Consider the following 14,589-nt stretch of genomic DNA (forward strand, 5'->3'; position numbering starts at 1 on the left):
GTTTAAGAATAATAAATGATGAAAAGCTTATTGTTTGTTCGCATACTTCAACAAATTTTTTAGCCGGTTTTAAAATCCATCACATTTGATAACATCCAATATATATTTTTACTTAGATACTCTATTATTATAACAAAAAAAACCTGTATAACTTGTATATACGTCCAATTAATGGCTTTCCAGACAATCAGAATGGTTTGGATGGATTTTTTTCGCGGAACATCCGAATATATGGATCTGAGTCCACTTATAGGTCAATATAATTGATATCTGTTTATGATATTTGGATATCTATAATTTTCAGGGTTCTCATCTCTTTAGAAAAAGTTATTAAATCTTGCTCAGTAGATTTCATTTCATGTAATGGAAGTAACATTCATTGTGCATACGTCCTTTAACATCGAAATTGGCCACTTTATTATCCATTGGTGCAAATACACATCCCTCGCTCTGGATATTGTATGTGAATATTGTATACTTCTATAAGAACAGAGGATATGTTTAATCAAGATTAATAATACTTGAATGAAATGTACAGTTAGGAAAAAAGAGAGTAATCATTCATCCTTCGCTTTCGATTCAATTACTACTTGTGAGTCTCTTCTGTCCTTGGAAAAAAGAAGTAAAAAACGATCCTGGACCATGATCGTAAAGTGATTCTCGTTTCTAGACATCTTTATCAGCAAAGCCGCAAAACATATTCAACTCCTCTATTACTTACATATATTCATATATGGTTTATGGAAACTCTTAGTTCTTACGTGATAAATATCTTACTAAATTATCGGTGATCTTATAACTTTAGTAGACTTATATTGGAAAATATGAATTTCTTTTAATATATTTCAAAAGTTAGTGAGTAGGAAGTATTTTCCTGAACTCTTACGATGTGTCAAAACTGTATATAAAAATGTTTTTTTCAGTATTCCTTGACGCTAAAGGATTGATTAAGTGCTTTGATAATTGTAAAGCATTAACACTTAAAATTATTTTCATATTTATCAATTGTAAATAATAGTGTAATGTGCCTTCATAAATATGTATTTATTTATGTGTTTAATTGATTTAAGTTTATATTTTTATTTTGTCTTAATTATTTATCCTTATATTATATTTGATTAATTTACTACGAATTACAGTTATATATTGATAAACAACTAAGGTATGAGGTAAAAACGTAAGATTTGTATTGTCTAATTTTCATTGGTCTAAGGTTTTATTATTAGATCCATTCTGCAGTGTCCAAATGCGAAAGGTAAAAGCTTTTCCCCTAGATAATATCTGAAGAAGAACACAATCTCTAGCAGTCCTGCCTGTATTTGAAATTGTTCTATCAAAGCACATGCCTGGAATTTGATCACATATTTTGCGTCTTTATAAAATTGAACAGTACTCAAAAATCTTATCTCAGTTTAAAATAAAGTAAGGTTTTATTAATTTAACAGTTGATTAAAATTTGGCTATTGAGACTTATTGGATCAAGTAAAGGTAAGAAAAAGTATTTACTATGAGCATTTCTTAATAATCAATTTTGATTTATTAAAAGTCTTTTTATTCGAAAAAAGGTCGGAAAAGGTCAAATTTATCCTAACAATATCTGTTTTTTTTTATTTTATTTTGAGTAATAAATCCATAATTACTAATGATATGGTATAAAAAATTGTAAATATTAGCATCAAATGGATATACATTTAAAAAAAATTAAATTATGTTAAAAACTTTAGTAATACAAATAATTAATATTTTCAATGTAAAATTTATTTTGCTAAATTTCTTGAAGAATAAGGTTTATTGTAACATGAGATGATATTCAGGTCAAAACACTCATTCTTGAAAAAAATCGTAAAATTTCGAATCTTTGGAGTCGTTGAGCTACTTCTAAATATTTTTCAAACCCGTTCAATTTTTATACAATATTTATAGCTTAAAAAGAAAAATTGGTGACCCTTGGAGCTCAACATTTCCTAAATTAAAAAAATAAGCTCCACCCAAATCACCATCTTAGTTATTTCTCCCTATACCATTTCTAGACACGGAGTGAGATTTGTGCTTATTTCTTTCGTCTAACAACTGATCCCAGCTAATATAATGAAACTTCATCATAGACAAGCTGTTTCCCTCCTAATTTTTATTGATCTTATTAGTGTAACCACGTTAGTTTTCTTTTTCCATTTTTTAACATACCGGAAAGTCATACTTTCAATTTTTAAGAATTCATGGTTAAATTTTATTACTTATTCAGAGTAAAATACGCTAAAGTAGACATTTCAGATTATAAATGGCATTTCCATATTTCTCTTTCCAAGAAAAACAAAGTTGAAATGTTAGCTTTTGCTATATATGCATTTTTTATAGAGTCCTTAGCGATACGCCACGAGGCACAATGACTCCGATAAGCCTTGATTGTGTTCTATAATATATAATTAATGTTTAAATTCAATTTACCTAGTTATGCAACATTTGTCCAGAGTCAATAAAAATGTAATGTCTTGTGTACTGATGAAAGATACCTACGTAGAGTTCTAGATCTTCTTTTTGCTCTTACAAGAAAAAAATAAATCTTGTCGATACACAAGTATTAAATTGATACTCAAAATAATTTAACTAACATTTGATGAGCGAAGTAAGTATATATAAAAAGAACTCAATTTAAAAAATGAATAAATTATATTCATTGTTTTATTGTTGCAGCAGAGATCCTTGAAAGCGCCATGAATTACCCCATAACTAACTGCACAGCATCCGTAAATTCACCTTGGCTAATGTAGGCACATCTTTTTAATATCTAGCAACCTTTTGTCAGAAAATAAGGTCAAAATTAGCTTTAGATTATTTTCACATTCTTGCAAACTGAGGATTTTTTTATTTGTTTAATAGTCGAGAATACATAGTTCAAATACAGCTCTCTGTAACAGTACCGTTCCTAAATATGTATTGTACTTCAAAAGTAACTTCTTGCTAAAAAAAAGGGCGTGACGTTACCAAGGAGCCTCATAAAATACAATTACATACAAGACCCTTGATGGTGATATCATGCAAAGAGGTAACCATCATAAAATGGGCATTGAAAGTTAAATACTAAGTTATTACTATTTAAACTTTTTCAAAGTTTTAATTTGGTTGGAGTATAGCAACAAGGTGACATAAATTTTACACTTCGTGGATGCACATCACCAAGGAATATAATTAATACTTTAAGGATTTCTTTATAGTCATGACGAGGAAGATTTGTTTCGATAATTTTCTTCTCATAATCAAGCGTCTCTTGTCGCACATCTTCTACAGGACTACATATTTCATGATCTCCAATTCCAGTATCATACATAGATGTATAATGGATGGCCATTTTTTTAAAATTTTTTTTAAAGCCCATTAGGCATACTTTTATTTACAATTCTGACAAACAAACATCTTAATATAACACACTCCTTACACATAGCTGATATGAGTTAATAAAAAAACAATAATAAGAAAAATTACAATAAAAATCAGAGCTTTTTTCATTTTTTTTCTTCCATACAAGTACTCAAAAGTCCGAATTAACGACCATTGTCGAACAAATTAACTAAAACGTCGAGTTCATTCTCTATTACACCTTACAAATTCGTTGGTATGGGGTTCTTGTTACATCTGTAAGAATATGTTATAACCTGTACTTTACTGATGATGGCCTCCAGCTTAAGAGCTCTGGGAAGATTCGGATGGGTGGCCACTACCCAATCAGTTTCAGACGTCGAGAATTGTAGTTTTTTTTTTCTTTTAATTATATTTGCCACATCCTTATCAAAGGATTCACCCTATTGGCTATTACACTCGTAGAAAACATGTGCTGACGTTTTCTATTTTCTCGCTATAGAATGTCCTACCCTCGGTAGACCTAGTCTGTTCAACCGTTTGGTTACCAGCTTTTCCGCTGAGGTTCTCCCCGACGTAGTTGTTCCATTCTTATTCTTTTATTTTTTATAGTCTCCAGAGCTATGAAAAAAAGGAGTTGGTGATGGTCATTTTTCTTGAAATCTGTTGAAAATTGAAACATTAGGAAAAGACGAAGGTCCAAAATATTACTGGAATGCTGTACTTAGGATTAATTCCATAATACGGTGTCTCCATGCGAGAGGTAAAGGTTTTTTTCCTAGTTCTTTTCTGAAGAAGAACACAAGCTTTAGCAGTCCTACTCGTATTTGAATTTGTTTTGTTTAAACATATGCCTTGAATTTGATCACGTATTTTCCGTCATGAAAAATTTGATCTAAATAGCAATACTCAGAAATTTTATCTCATTTTAAAATAAAATACGCTTTAATCACTTTACTTATTGATTAAAATTTAGTTATTCAGAGATTATGGATCAAGTTAGGGTCGGAAAAAGGTCAAGATCTTTGCACTGAGTATTTATTAATACTCAATTACCAATTATTAAATGGATTTAGGTCTGTAAAAGTTCGAAAAAAGATTAAATTTAACCGGATTTTTCTATTTTGAGTAATAAATTAACAATTGCTAATGATTTGGGAAGCATAAATGGATAATACGGATATAATTCCTTTTAATGAGCATCAAAGGGGGACATACAGCAAAAAGTTACAAGTTGTGGTAGTCTTTGCTCTTTTTGAACAATTAGCACAAAATATTTATGAAAAAACTATAACAAATGTTCGATAGCAAATTTATTTAACTAAATTTCTTGTATTATAAGGTTTTTGTAACAATAAGTAAGTATTTAGATGATATTTAGATAAAAACTCTGATTTTTGAAAAAAAAATTGTAAAATTTCAAAACTTTGGAGCCGTTGAGCAAACTCTTAATTTTTTTAGCACGTTTAAAATAAAAAAATGCGATTTCTATGCTTAAAAGGAAAGATTTGGGTCCCTCCTAGCTCAACATTTCTCAAATTTAAATAATATGCTCCACCCTATTTGTGGGGATTAAAATGATGATTTATTGAATTAGGAATATTGATAATGTCTTTCAACCTTCATAAAAAAATTTGCTTGTCCAATTGTATTGTACAATATTATTATAAAAACTGAATAAATTTATTAATTCACTACAATCTACTACTCTTATTTACAGTAATATACTTATCAATGAGGTAAGACATAAAAATACCCCATAGCATATCTCCTCTCGCACGCTTTCTCTTCCTTTCAGTTTGAGTATTCATTGAATAGACATATAAATCCCCAATATAATAATATTCAACTATCTTCAAATCTTTATCACAAAATAAATATTTAAATAGGCGCTTATAAATATTTGTACGCTTTAAAAACAGAGATCAATTGAAATGTTTTATCGTGTTTGATCAAATATATTTGTAATATTTTATCGATGTAGTTTCTTAAGCGTGACGTGCATTTGTGTCTTATATAAATATGTATGTACCATGTATACTATATACAACGTATATTGTATATACTAGTGATGTCACGGATCACGGGTCCAAACAACTAAGCTAAGAAAAACGTGTTACCCGCGAACCGTTTTTAAAATACGTAAAAGTAATTCATCATGTTAAAAAGATTTTGATTTTGTAGGAAAAATGAAACCTTCGATCATATCAAAAAATCACCGTAGAGGGGGGTTGAGGTCCAGGTTGGAGGAGGACCAAATGGAGTTAGCTCAAAAGTCATCCATATTATTGCTGCAGAAGTTTTGGTTCTTCTAGTGCGTATGCTAGAGTGCATCAGACCCCGCAAGTAAAAAATATTGCTTTGGCGGTATGATAAAAATGCTCTACCGATAATAAAAAACATTGTATGAAATATTGTTAAGTTTGAATAAATTCTACCGGGCCCACATTATGTCTTTTGAAATGAGAATATTATAGAATATAGTTATATTACCATGGCCAACGCTAAACATTTTTAATATTTTTATTTTTTTCAAGAATTATGTGTTTTATGTTATTATTGTTAACTTGCACTTCGTTTTCTTTCAATTGGCTTAAGAAAGCCAAGTGAAAGAAATTACATCACTTCATTAGGATTCAAAACTTATAGGTACTTTGAGAAATAAGAATGTTAATTAAGAGCAGCTGACTATAGCGATTGGTGATGCGAAGGATATTATCTCCTTGGGGTTCCATCTTACAAAACAGGCACCGACTGACGCTTATGAAAAATTATAACTGAGAAAAGCATGGAAAAGCTGAAACTGTGGAAATATGAAAAATCCGTTCTACCGAGGATATTTGAGACAACTGCTTTTAATACAGGCCATACTACTGCTGACACAGACATTCAAAGACCCGAAAGTAGAAACGTCGAAATCCCCAAAAGTATACGTCTTCAAATATTTCTAAACACTTTTGAAAGTGTGAGCTGCCTCAGCAAGGAAAAGCTGAGATTATTTGATCTAAGTTCATTGAAGAAATTAAGACTGTGGTACAAGAATTGAGATATAAAGCACTTCAGTTTGTCAAAAGTATCTACACAACATTAGTGTACAAGGAATTCTCTGAACTGTGCGAGTTGTATTTAGATGCCCTCAGCAACAAGGATTTTTTCCTCAAGCGTCCTGGTGCAGTGCACAAGTCCTGCTGGATGTTTGACATTGCTGTTTACAATCCAAATTGTTCTTTTATGACACAATATCTTATCTTTGTCGCCTGGAACTATTTATGGAGTGGATAAATTTGTCATCTTATATGTCTTCCAAATCAATTCCATAAACCTCCTTAATAAATATGCAGAAAGAGGCTTAAAACTAAGCTTCGACTTTGCTGGTGTTGCTAAATTAGACGAACATTTTCAGAATGTTTTACATAGTAGTAGAAACAGATAGGAAGAAGAGACAAAACCTACCTCAGAGAAAGCTGATGTAATAGTGATTAAACACGAGTAACAGTGAAGATTATCACTTTGTAGATTATGTATTTACCTTTGATTTGTTTATTTCGGACTTTAGCCATAAAAAACAAAATTCTTGTATGTTTTCATTAAGCCTCGAGAACAAATAATACTATTTGATGCCTTATGTATTGTCCAAGAAAGTATTACCGAGAAATATATTTTTTATTATTTAAATTGCCTTTGTCTCATTTATTTAGTTTATAAAAATAAACTTTGCAATATTCTCATTTTTTAACATTTATGTGGCCCCGGTAAATGTAAACAAAAATTTATAAAACTTCTACAAAATTATTTTTATATGGGGTAATCACTTTTTTTATACCGCCATAACGAAACAAAAACATTTTTGAAATCATGGGGGTTTGATGACCCTAGTGTATTCGGCTGTAATGGACTTCTTCATGTTGTAGGCAGTTTTGATGGAAATACCAAAGGTCTCTGCAGCCTTCGAGGTACTGAGACCAGCACAGAGGAGATCCCACAAGAGTTCCGACATTTTACACATTGGATAAAAATAAAACTTTATGTTGGTTTCTTCTGTCGTAATCACTTTTTATTACGTTCATTAAGAGTCCACTGAAACACAAATCAATTGCTGAAATTCTTAGTTAGGAAACTTAAAGGATCTAATCGGTAAAGTTCCTATTCAGTGGGATATTAAAAAGTAGAAAATTATGAGATTTTTTAAATATATTGTATAAAAAGAGAGCACTTTACACAACATACAATAAAAACCCAGCTCAAACACACTCTAATCTGTGGAGTCCACATGGTTATCCATTCTAGGCTATATCTAAATTTTGCCTTCTCAAAAATTAGAGAACCATTAATTAATTAAAGAAGATTTGCTATGTCTAAAAATAGGGTTTTCCATTTTGGAACGATGCTTCGTCAAATATAAAATCAAATAACATATGGGTACATATTCATATGTCATCAATGTATTAGCCAATGACGTCAGATGTAATTATCTACATATTTTTATGTGCCACAGGACCTTAATTTCTTATGATGATGTCATAAAATATTTAAATAATAAATTAATTTCACATAGTGTCATTAAACAAAAATAATAAATTAAATTGGAAGTGAAATCAAAGTATGATACAGACAAGGTACTCCTATATTTCCCTTTCTGTGTAGAATAAATACCCATAGGAAGTAATAGGAGATAATTTGAATGATGACAATCAAAGTACATTATGAGATATTTCTTTTATTGATCTATGAGCATAATACTACTCTAAGAGTAATTTTAATTATTGTAAACTAATTAATAAAATCTACCTAATATGTATTAAAGAAGCAAGCAAATAATATATTCTAATGGCAGTATGCAAAATTATGTGAAAAAGAACTGTGATTAGTTGAATAAATATTTGTAATAACTATTAGATAAATTGAAGAAAAAACATTTTAATTAAATGTTGAGGAGGGAAAATATTTCTCTTTGAACTCCAGATTAGAGCTTAGTGGCTAAAGAAACAACAGGGAAGCTCTTGCGAGATGAGAGACATTTCTCTCGATCGATGAATAAAGAATTGGACTTGACCTTCAAATCATGTTCAAGTCTATTCTTATTGATGAGAAGATCTTGATGGGAGTTCTCTGCTTCATTCAATTTTCTATTGAGCAAATCAACTGACTCTTGGATTTGAGAGACTTCTTCTATAAGTCGATGGTGAGGAGGATCTCGGCAAAGCTCAATGTCAGGACGATGCGTCCTTGCTTCCAAACGGCTTTGAGAAACCTTTTTTACAAAAAAATAAAAATATGATTATTTCTCAAACAAAGATTAAGTAAAGAATAATGAGTTATCAATCAAGAGGCACTTATGAAAATAAAGTAAAATGTTTTTTCTGAAATAAGTTACTTTTGTAAATTTAAAAATGAACGCGTGATTCAGTTTAAGTGAGAGGGGCTCATTAGTTGAAAAAACATGCGAGATAACGCTCCAAAAATGGGGTAGTGAGAGGGGATGTTAGTCGTGATCTCTTGATCGGGACTAATGCTTGGAGTGTTACCTTTAGTGGAGCAGCCTTGTCCCTAATAGCCTTTTTGAGGTGCTCAATGTACTTTTCTTGATCATAAATTTCCTGCATTGTCTTGGATAAGTGATTTTGGAGCTTATGGTGTGCATCATGTGTCTCGGAAATCCTTTGTTGAAAGTTGGTGTTGGAGTTATTCCAAGCGGACCACATATCATTTGCACAATTTGTCAGATTATTATCCACATCTGAGCGCATTCTTTGAGAATGGGACCGAGCAGCTGAAAGAATGAAAAGGACCTTAATTCTATCTCTAAATATAATTTTGGAGGATTTTACTTTGAGATTCTTGAATATTTCGATTTGAATTATCCGACCATGTCTCCGGAATGCTGACATTTGGATCTATTTTATCTATACCTCCATGGAGATTAATCATCCTTGATGTATTTTTCATTTGATGGCAAGTATGATCTACGAAATATACAAATTGTTGATTAATAATTATAAATGATACCTTTATTTCTTTTAAACACTTCGAACTCATATTCATTTACCAATGGATAACGCGTTATCTTTGTTGGCCAAGTCTCGCTCAAGTTGATGCCTTGTATTTCGCACAATACCAAGTTGATGGTTCACCTACAAAATATTTAAATAAATAATTTGTAATCTATACACAAATATGATCACTACGGATTCCAATTGTTTTTTAAGTCTTGTTTGTGAGGATTTAATGGTATCAACTTCTCCCATGAGAGCATTCTCAACATTATCATTCACGAGATCGATTCCTTTTCTACCCTCTCTATTGTAAATATTTTCACTAGTAATCCGTAACGGTCCCTCAGTTTCCGCTAAGGCTCTCTCCAAATTCTTACGTGCATCCATTAGCTGATGCGCCTCGTTCATATTACGCTCTACTTCAGCTTGAATCTCTGATCTCCAAAATGAGATATCATGAATCCTTTCGCCAATACGTCGATCCGCATCCCTTTGCGTCAACACAGTTTTTTCATCCCTATCTCGAATGAGGCGTATGGCTTCATGCCGTATTCTTTCAGAATTGTTTCGAGAATTATCAGCAGCATTGTAATGGCTCATGTTTGAGGACGCCCAATCCCCAGGACTATATCGAGTATAGTTGGCCATACGTGCACTCTAAACAAAGACACAATTCATCCACAAATATATAGGGACGCATTTAAATAAGACTTACTGCTGTGGGTTTGGAGTCGTAGATAGAAGGAAAGTTAGTCGAGCCAGAGTTTCCTAATCCTGGATTTAGACCATGGCTATCCAAGTAGTTATTAACGATAGGCGGAGCTGTTGATCCAATGCTGTTATAGGATCGAGGTGCATTGTGAGAATGATACATGTTTTTATTTCGACTGTTGTAGCTGGTATGTCGTAGTCTAGAGATGTTATTTACGCTTGGAGATCGTCCTACCAATCGTCCGTCAACTGTAACTGGATGATAACTCTGTAATTAATATAAATTTTCCATTAAACATCTTTGAGTAACATTTTTCCTTTCCCTGTGCGTTTTCATAGGATGGAATAAATTTTTATGAGTAGAGTGATAAAAATACGACCTGTTGCTGTCTAAAAATATATGATTTTTGTGGTAACCTTGACAAACAGCATAGCTATTATGACTTTCATTACATTAGCTGTAAGCATCTATGAAAGACAGGAAATAAACACAAATCCCACTTTGTATCAAGCAAGGACATGAGCAGGATTACTCCGACGTCAATCCTCAATTCTACAATGAGTTTAACCATGACTTATTTTTACAACTCTCGAACAAATTGTTTATTACTTTTTATAATTATTTCTTCATTCTTGAGAAGAGAACATTTAAGTATATACTGTAACCACGAGTGTGTTCTCATGAATGACGGAGAGTTATTCTGAGGAAATGTTGGAGTATTAGAAAAGTACATCCTACACTTATAATTTTTGAAAGTGAGGGGGTAAATAACAAAAAATGAAATCACATTTTTGTACTAACATATGATAATTATAGATTCTAAAAAAGTAGGGATGCCGTGCTCCTCTGTCCCATACCCTGAAAAAAGTACTTATTGGACTAAGCGATGAATTGATGATAGAAAATGGAGTAACTCCTGCTTAATACGGAGTTGGATTGGTGTATATGCCCTTCACCTTATAACTGCTGCATGCAAATAATCTAATGAAACATCATGACATACTAGCTGCTCTCATCGAAAACATTTTTCAAATCGTTAGAGTTACCAGGCTCATTTTTGATTTCTTGATTTTTGTATACAGAAAATGCTAAAGATTTACAGGTCTATTTACACATTTTGGATCAAATCATATATATCAGTTTATATGTGTAAATGGTTGCTTAATTTATTGTTCATTAATACTATCTAGGCAATTGCAGTTGTTGTTGTTTTTTTGGAGGGGGATGCATTGTTTTGTGTTATGTAACGCAGAGGGTATCAGAAAAACTGTGACAAGTTTATTATATAGGGGTTGGCTCAAATCCTTATTTTTTTCTCTGAATTAGTTTTTCTTATGCATAATACTAGAATGTCATTATTCTTAATTTTGAACTAATTAAAGTATTTATCATGTATTCTTATCAACATTGGTCAAGATTGATTAATGATAATGTCACTGACAGATATTAATGATGACGTTATTTATCAAAGGTTGTTCCATGAGACTACATTTGAGTCCAATTTAAACGCTTTTTTTAATATTTAGACGTGATAATTGTGGTACCAACAGTAATCAGATTATTTAAAAAGTAAATTATATAGGTATTAGGTATATTAGGACGTGTCGCCCTTACGGACTAATTCATAAATTCTTCTTTATCTTAATACGGGGGATGTACATGTATGCGAAATATCGACAATCAACATGGTAACCTTGACAATTTGAAGCATGTTTCGTAGGACAGAAATTAAGCTGTCATGATATTTCATTAGATAAGCTGTAATCAATTATGTGTGGAAACACAAATAAACAAGAATCCAACTGCGTATCTAGGCATATAGTATATACGTAGGAATTACTCAGATTTGATAATCAATTCTACTCTGAGTTCAACAAGTACTTACACTTATAACTCCCCCACCAATCATCAGTGTTACACTCCATCATTCATAAGAAAAGATAGGGTTAACTTAATTAACTTTTAACTTAACTAGCTAATTAGTAAAAGAGCGTTACTTTAACTTTATTAGTTAATTTTTTAAAGTGTATTATCTGAACTTTAACTTAACTTGATTAAAGTCAAATTAATTTTTTTATTCTCAGTTGGAAAACTAAAAAGAAACTTTCTTGAAATAACGGTTAGTTTTCCGATAATCTAGTGAAATACTGTGTCGATACTATCTGTTTTATCAAACTTTGGAACTGGGTCATTCCACACCAAATCGTTTTTATAATATCTCCGATATAATTTTACATATAGTTTAAAATTACATAAAAACTCAAAAATCTAAAATTTTAGCTTTCTTTGACCTCCATTTAATTAGTTAATTTCTCTTGCACTGCTGTTTCGCTTCGGAACAGAAGTTACTATGAGTTTGAATCTGTATTTTTTCTTGATCGTTCAATTGAAAGTAAAGAATATCCCAGACATAGAGACCAGAAGAATAATCTTTATTATAAAGCATTGATAAATCTCTTAATGGACTAACTTAAATGGTTATTTTTTAATATCTAAATTTATTTTAACTTAACCAAGATTTTGCGAGTTAATTTAACTTAAAGTAGTCTAAAGTTAATTAACTTAAACTTAACTAATCACAAAAATTAAGCTCGAAGTTAACTTTAACTTAACTAGTTAATTTTGAAAGAAATCGACATTAACTTTAACTCTACTAGTTATTAAAAAATAAAATAATAATTAACTTTAAACTAACTAGTTAAAAAGATAAGTTAACTTGTCCATCACTGTTATTATTTATGCGTAAACGCACTTGTGAAAAATTTTATACTTAGATTTTCTCTCTTGAAGAATTAAAAAATAATGACCAAAGCATCAGAAAATAAATTAAAAAGTTCGGTCCTTGATGACGTGACGTATTTCATTTCCTTTTTTATCAGTTCTAGTACTCACAGTCCAAAGGATCGACTGATAGGATCTTTCGTAAGACTGGACTGGACCGAAAAAATAAGAATTGAACCAACTCTAAGCATGGTTATAAAAGCCATCATTGATGAATGAAGTAATAAATGATACAACTAAGTTAAGATTATTTTTCTATTAAGTGAAGGCAAAATTAATTATTTTTATTTTCTAAAACTATAACGACGGCATCTACTCCTATATTACAAATAAAAATAGAGGAAGAAAAAAGTCTATGATTTCTCTCTGAAAAGGGACAATTTCTCAGTTATTATCTTACAGATCTTTTTTTATGTGATACTCTTTCAAAACTGTAAGGAAAATACAAATTGTGACAATAGCTCCAGACCTCTAATGGAATATTTCTGATTCTGAGGTTATGATATGTATTTGGGATATAGAAGTATAATTAATCAAAAAAGGTTTTTGTCATCGCATTATCCAAACAAAAAATCATAGTTTAATCATAAAGTGACGTAACCAAAAGTATAATACATTAAGTTGTTAAAGATCACATTTTTGTTGATAAAACTAATAATAGTTTACATCAACTATAATAAAATTCTAGAAAAGGGGCATGATAAAGGTTGTAAATTGTAAGCATTTATGTATATGTTACACTCTTTATGCTGTGTTTAGTAATGAATAAACGTTTGTTCAGTAAGGCTTTATTTAATATCTAAGGATATATATTCTTCTTTTCACAACAATATTAATAAACTTCTTTCGATTGTGAATTATGGCAGAACAAGAAGCAAAAAGAAGAAGAATCTCAGACCTTCACGCAGGAATGGCAAAAAAAGGAAATTGCCAAGATTGTAGACGACGTCCAAGGGCTGTTTAAAATCTGAATAAGACCATCAACACTTTGGCTGTATTCCAAGTCAAGTTGGAGTTGGTGGGCAAAAAAGTAAGGGACGTCCTTTCTTCAGTCTTTTGATGACTAAGATAAAGTCTTACAATATCATTCCAAAGATCTTTAAGTAGGTGAAAGGATAATCAGGAAAGCTATGGATGAAGAAAACGGTAACAAGATGGCAATCCTAACATCTTATTTGCGCTGTTTCCTTCCCGAACGACTCTTTTTAGTGAACGTAGTGAGCTGATTTAGTTACATATGTGATTCGTTCGTTTGTGACCAAAGTTTCCCTTACACAAAACATATCACTCAATCTCATTCAAATATTAGTATCCCCTTTGCTTTTAATGAATATATTTTGGTGAAGTATTAATTGTGTAACTGTAGCTCGTTCCGAATTAATATTAAGGAATGATGTAACAAGGGCGTCTGCACGACCATATTTGGGGTGGAGGTATTGTGTTTTTTTTTGTCCGTTGCATAATTTGATCTTCGAATGACCCATTTTTAGAAGGAAAATCCCATAAAAAAAGTCATCCCTTGTTTTCTCATTAAATTTTTTCTTCCAGAGCAATAATTTTTCAAAAAATTCCATCTTTCGACAGGAGGACGGACGTTACTGCGTAACATAGTAATCTACAATCCACAATATTTTTTTAAATTGATATTTTATATATGGTATACCAAATCTATTTTCATCGAATAGTTTAAAATTTTTTCGTTCAAATTTTATTTTAATAACTTTGATACATTTATTCAATATAGTTTAA

At 31.0% G+C, this 14,589-nt stretch overlaps 1 protein-coding gene across 4 annotated transcripts in view; it reads right to left on the reverse strand.

The window, feature by feature from the left end:
• Positions 1-8,051: 8,051 nt before the first annotated feature.
• The window catches only part of LOC121114851 (tektin-3), a 54,495-nt gene continuing 47,957 nt past the window's right edge, over positions 8,052-14,589 (reverse strand). For all 4 annotated transcript variants that reach the window (XM_040708941.2, XM_040708938.2, XM_040708936.2 and 1 more), the window contains 6 exons: positions 10,063-10,326; positions 9,540-10,004; positions 9,401-9,485; positions 9,183-9,317; positions 8,880-9,124; positions 8,052-8,605 (listed from right to left, as the gene is read on the reverse strand). In XM_040708941.2, the coding sequence (XP_040564875.1) occupies positions 8,318-8,605; positions 8,880-9,124; positions 9,183-9,317; positions 9,401-9,485; positions 9,540-10,004; positions 10,063-10,221 (1,377 nt within the window). In that variant the 5' untranslated portion in view covers positions 10,222-10,326 and the 3' untranslated portion in view covers positions 8,052-8,317. The remainder of the gene's footprint in view (positions 8,606-8,879; positions 9,125-9,182; positions 9,318-9,400; positions 9,486-9,539; positions 10,005-10,062; positions 10,327-14,589) is intronic.

Source organism: Lepeophtheirus salmonis, chromosome 3, assembly GCF_016086655.4.
Source record: "Lepeophtheirus salmonis chromosome 3, UVic_Lsal_1.4, whole genome shotgun sequence".
Classification (NCBI taxonomy): Eukaryota; Metazoa; Arthropoda; class Copepoda; order Siphonostomatoida; family Caligidae; genus Lepeophtheirus; species Lepeophtheirus salmonis.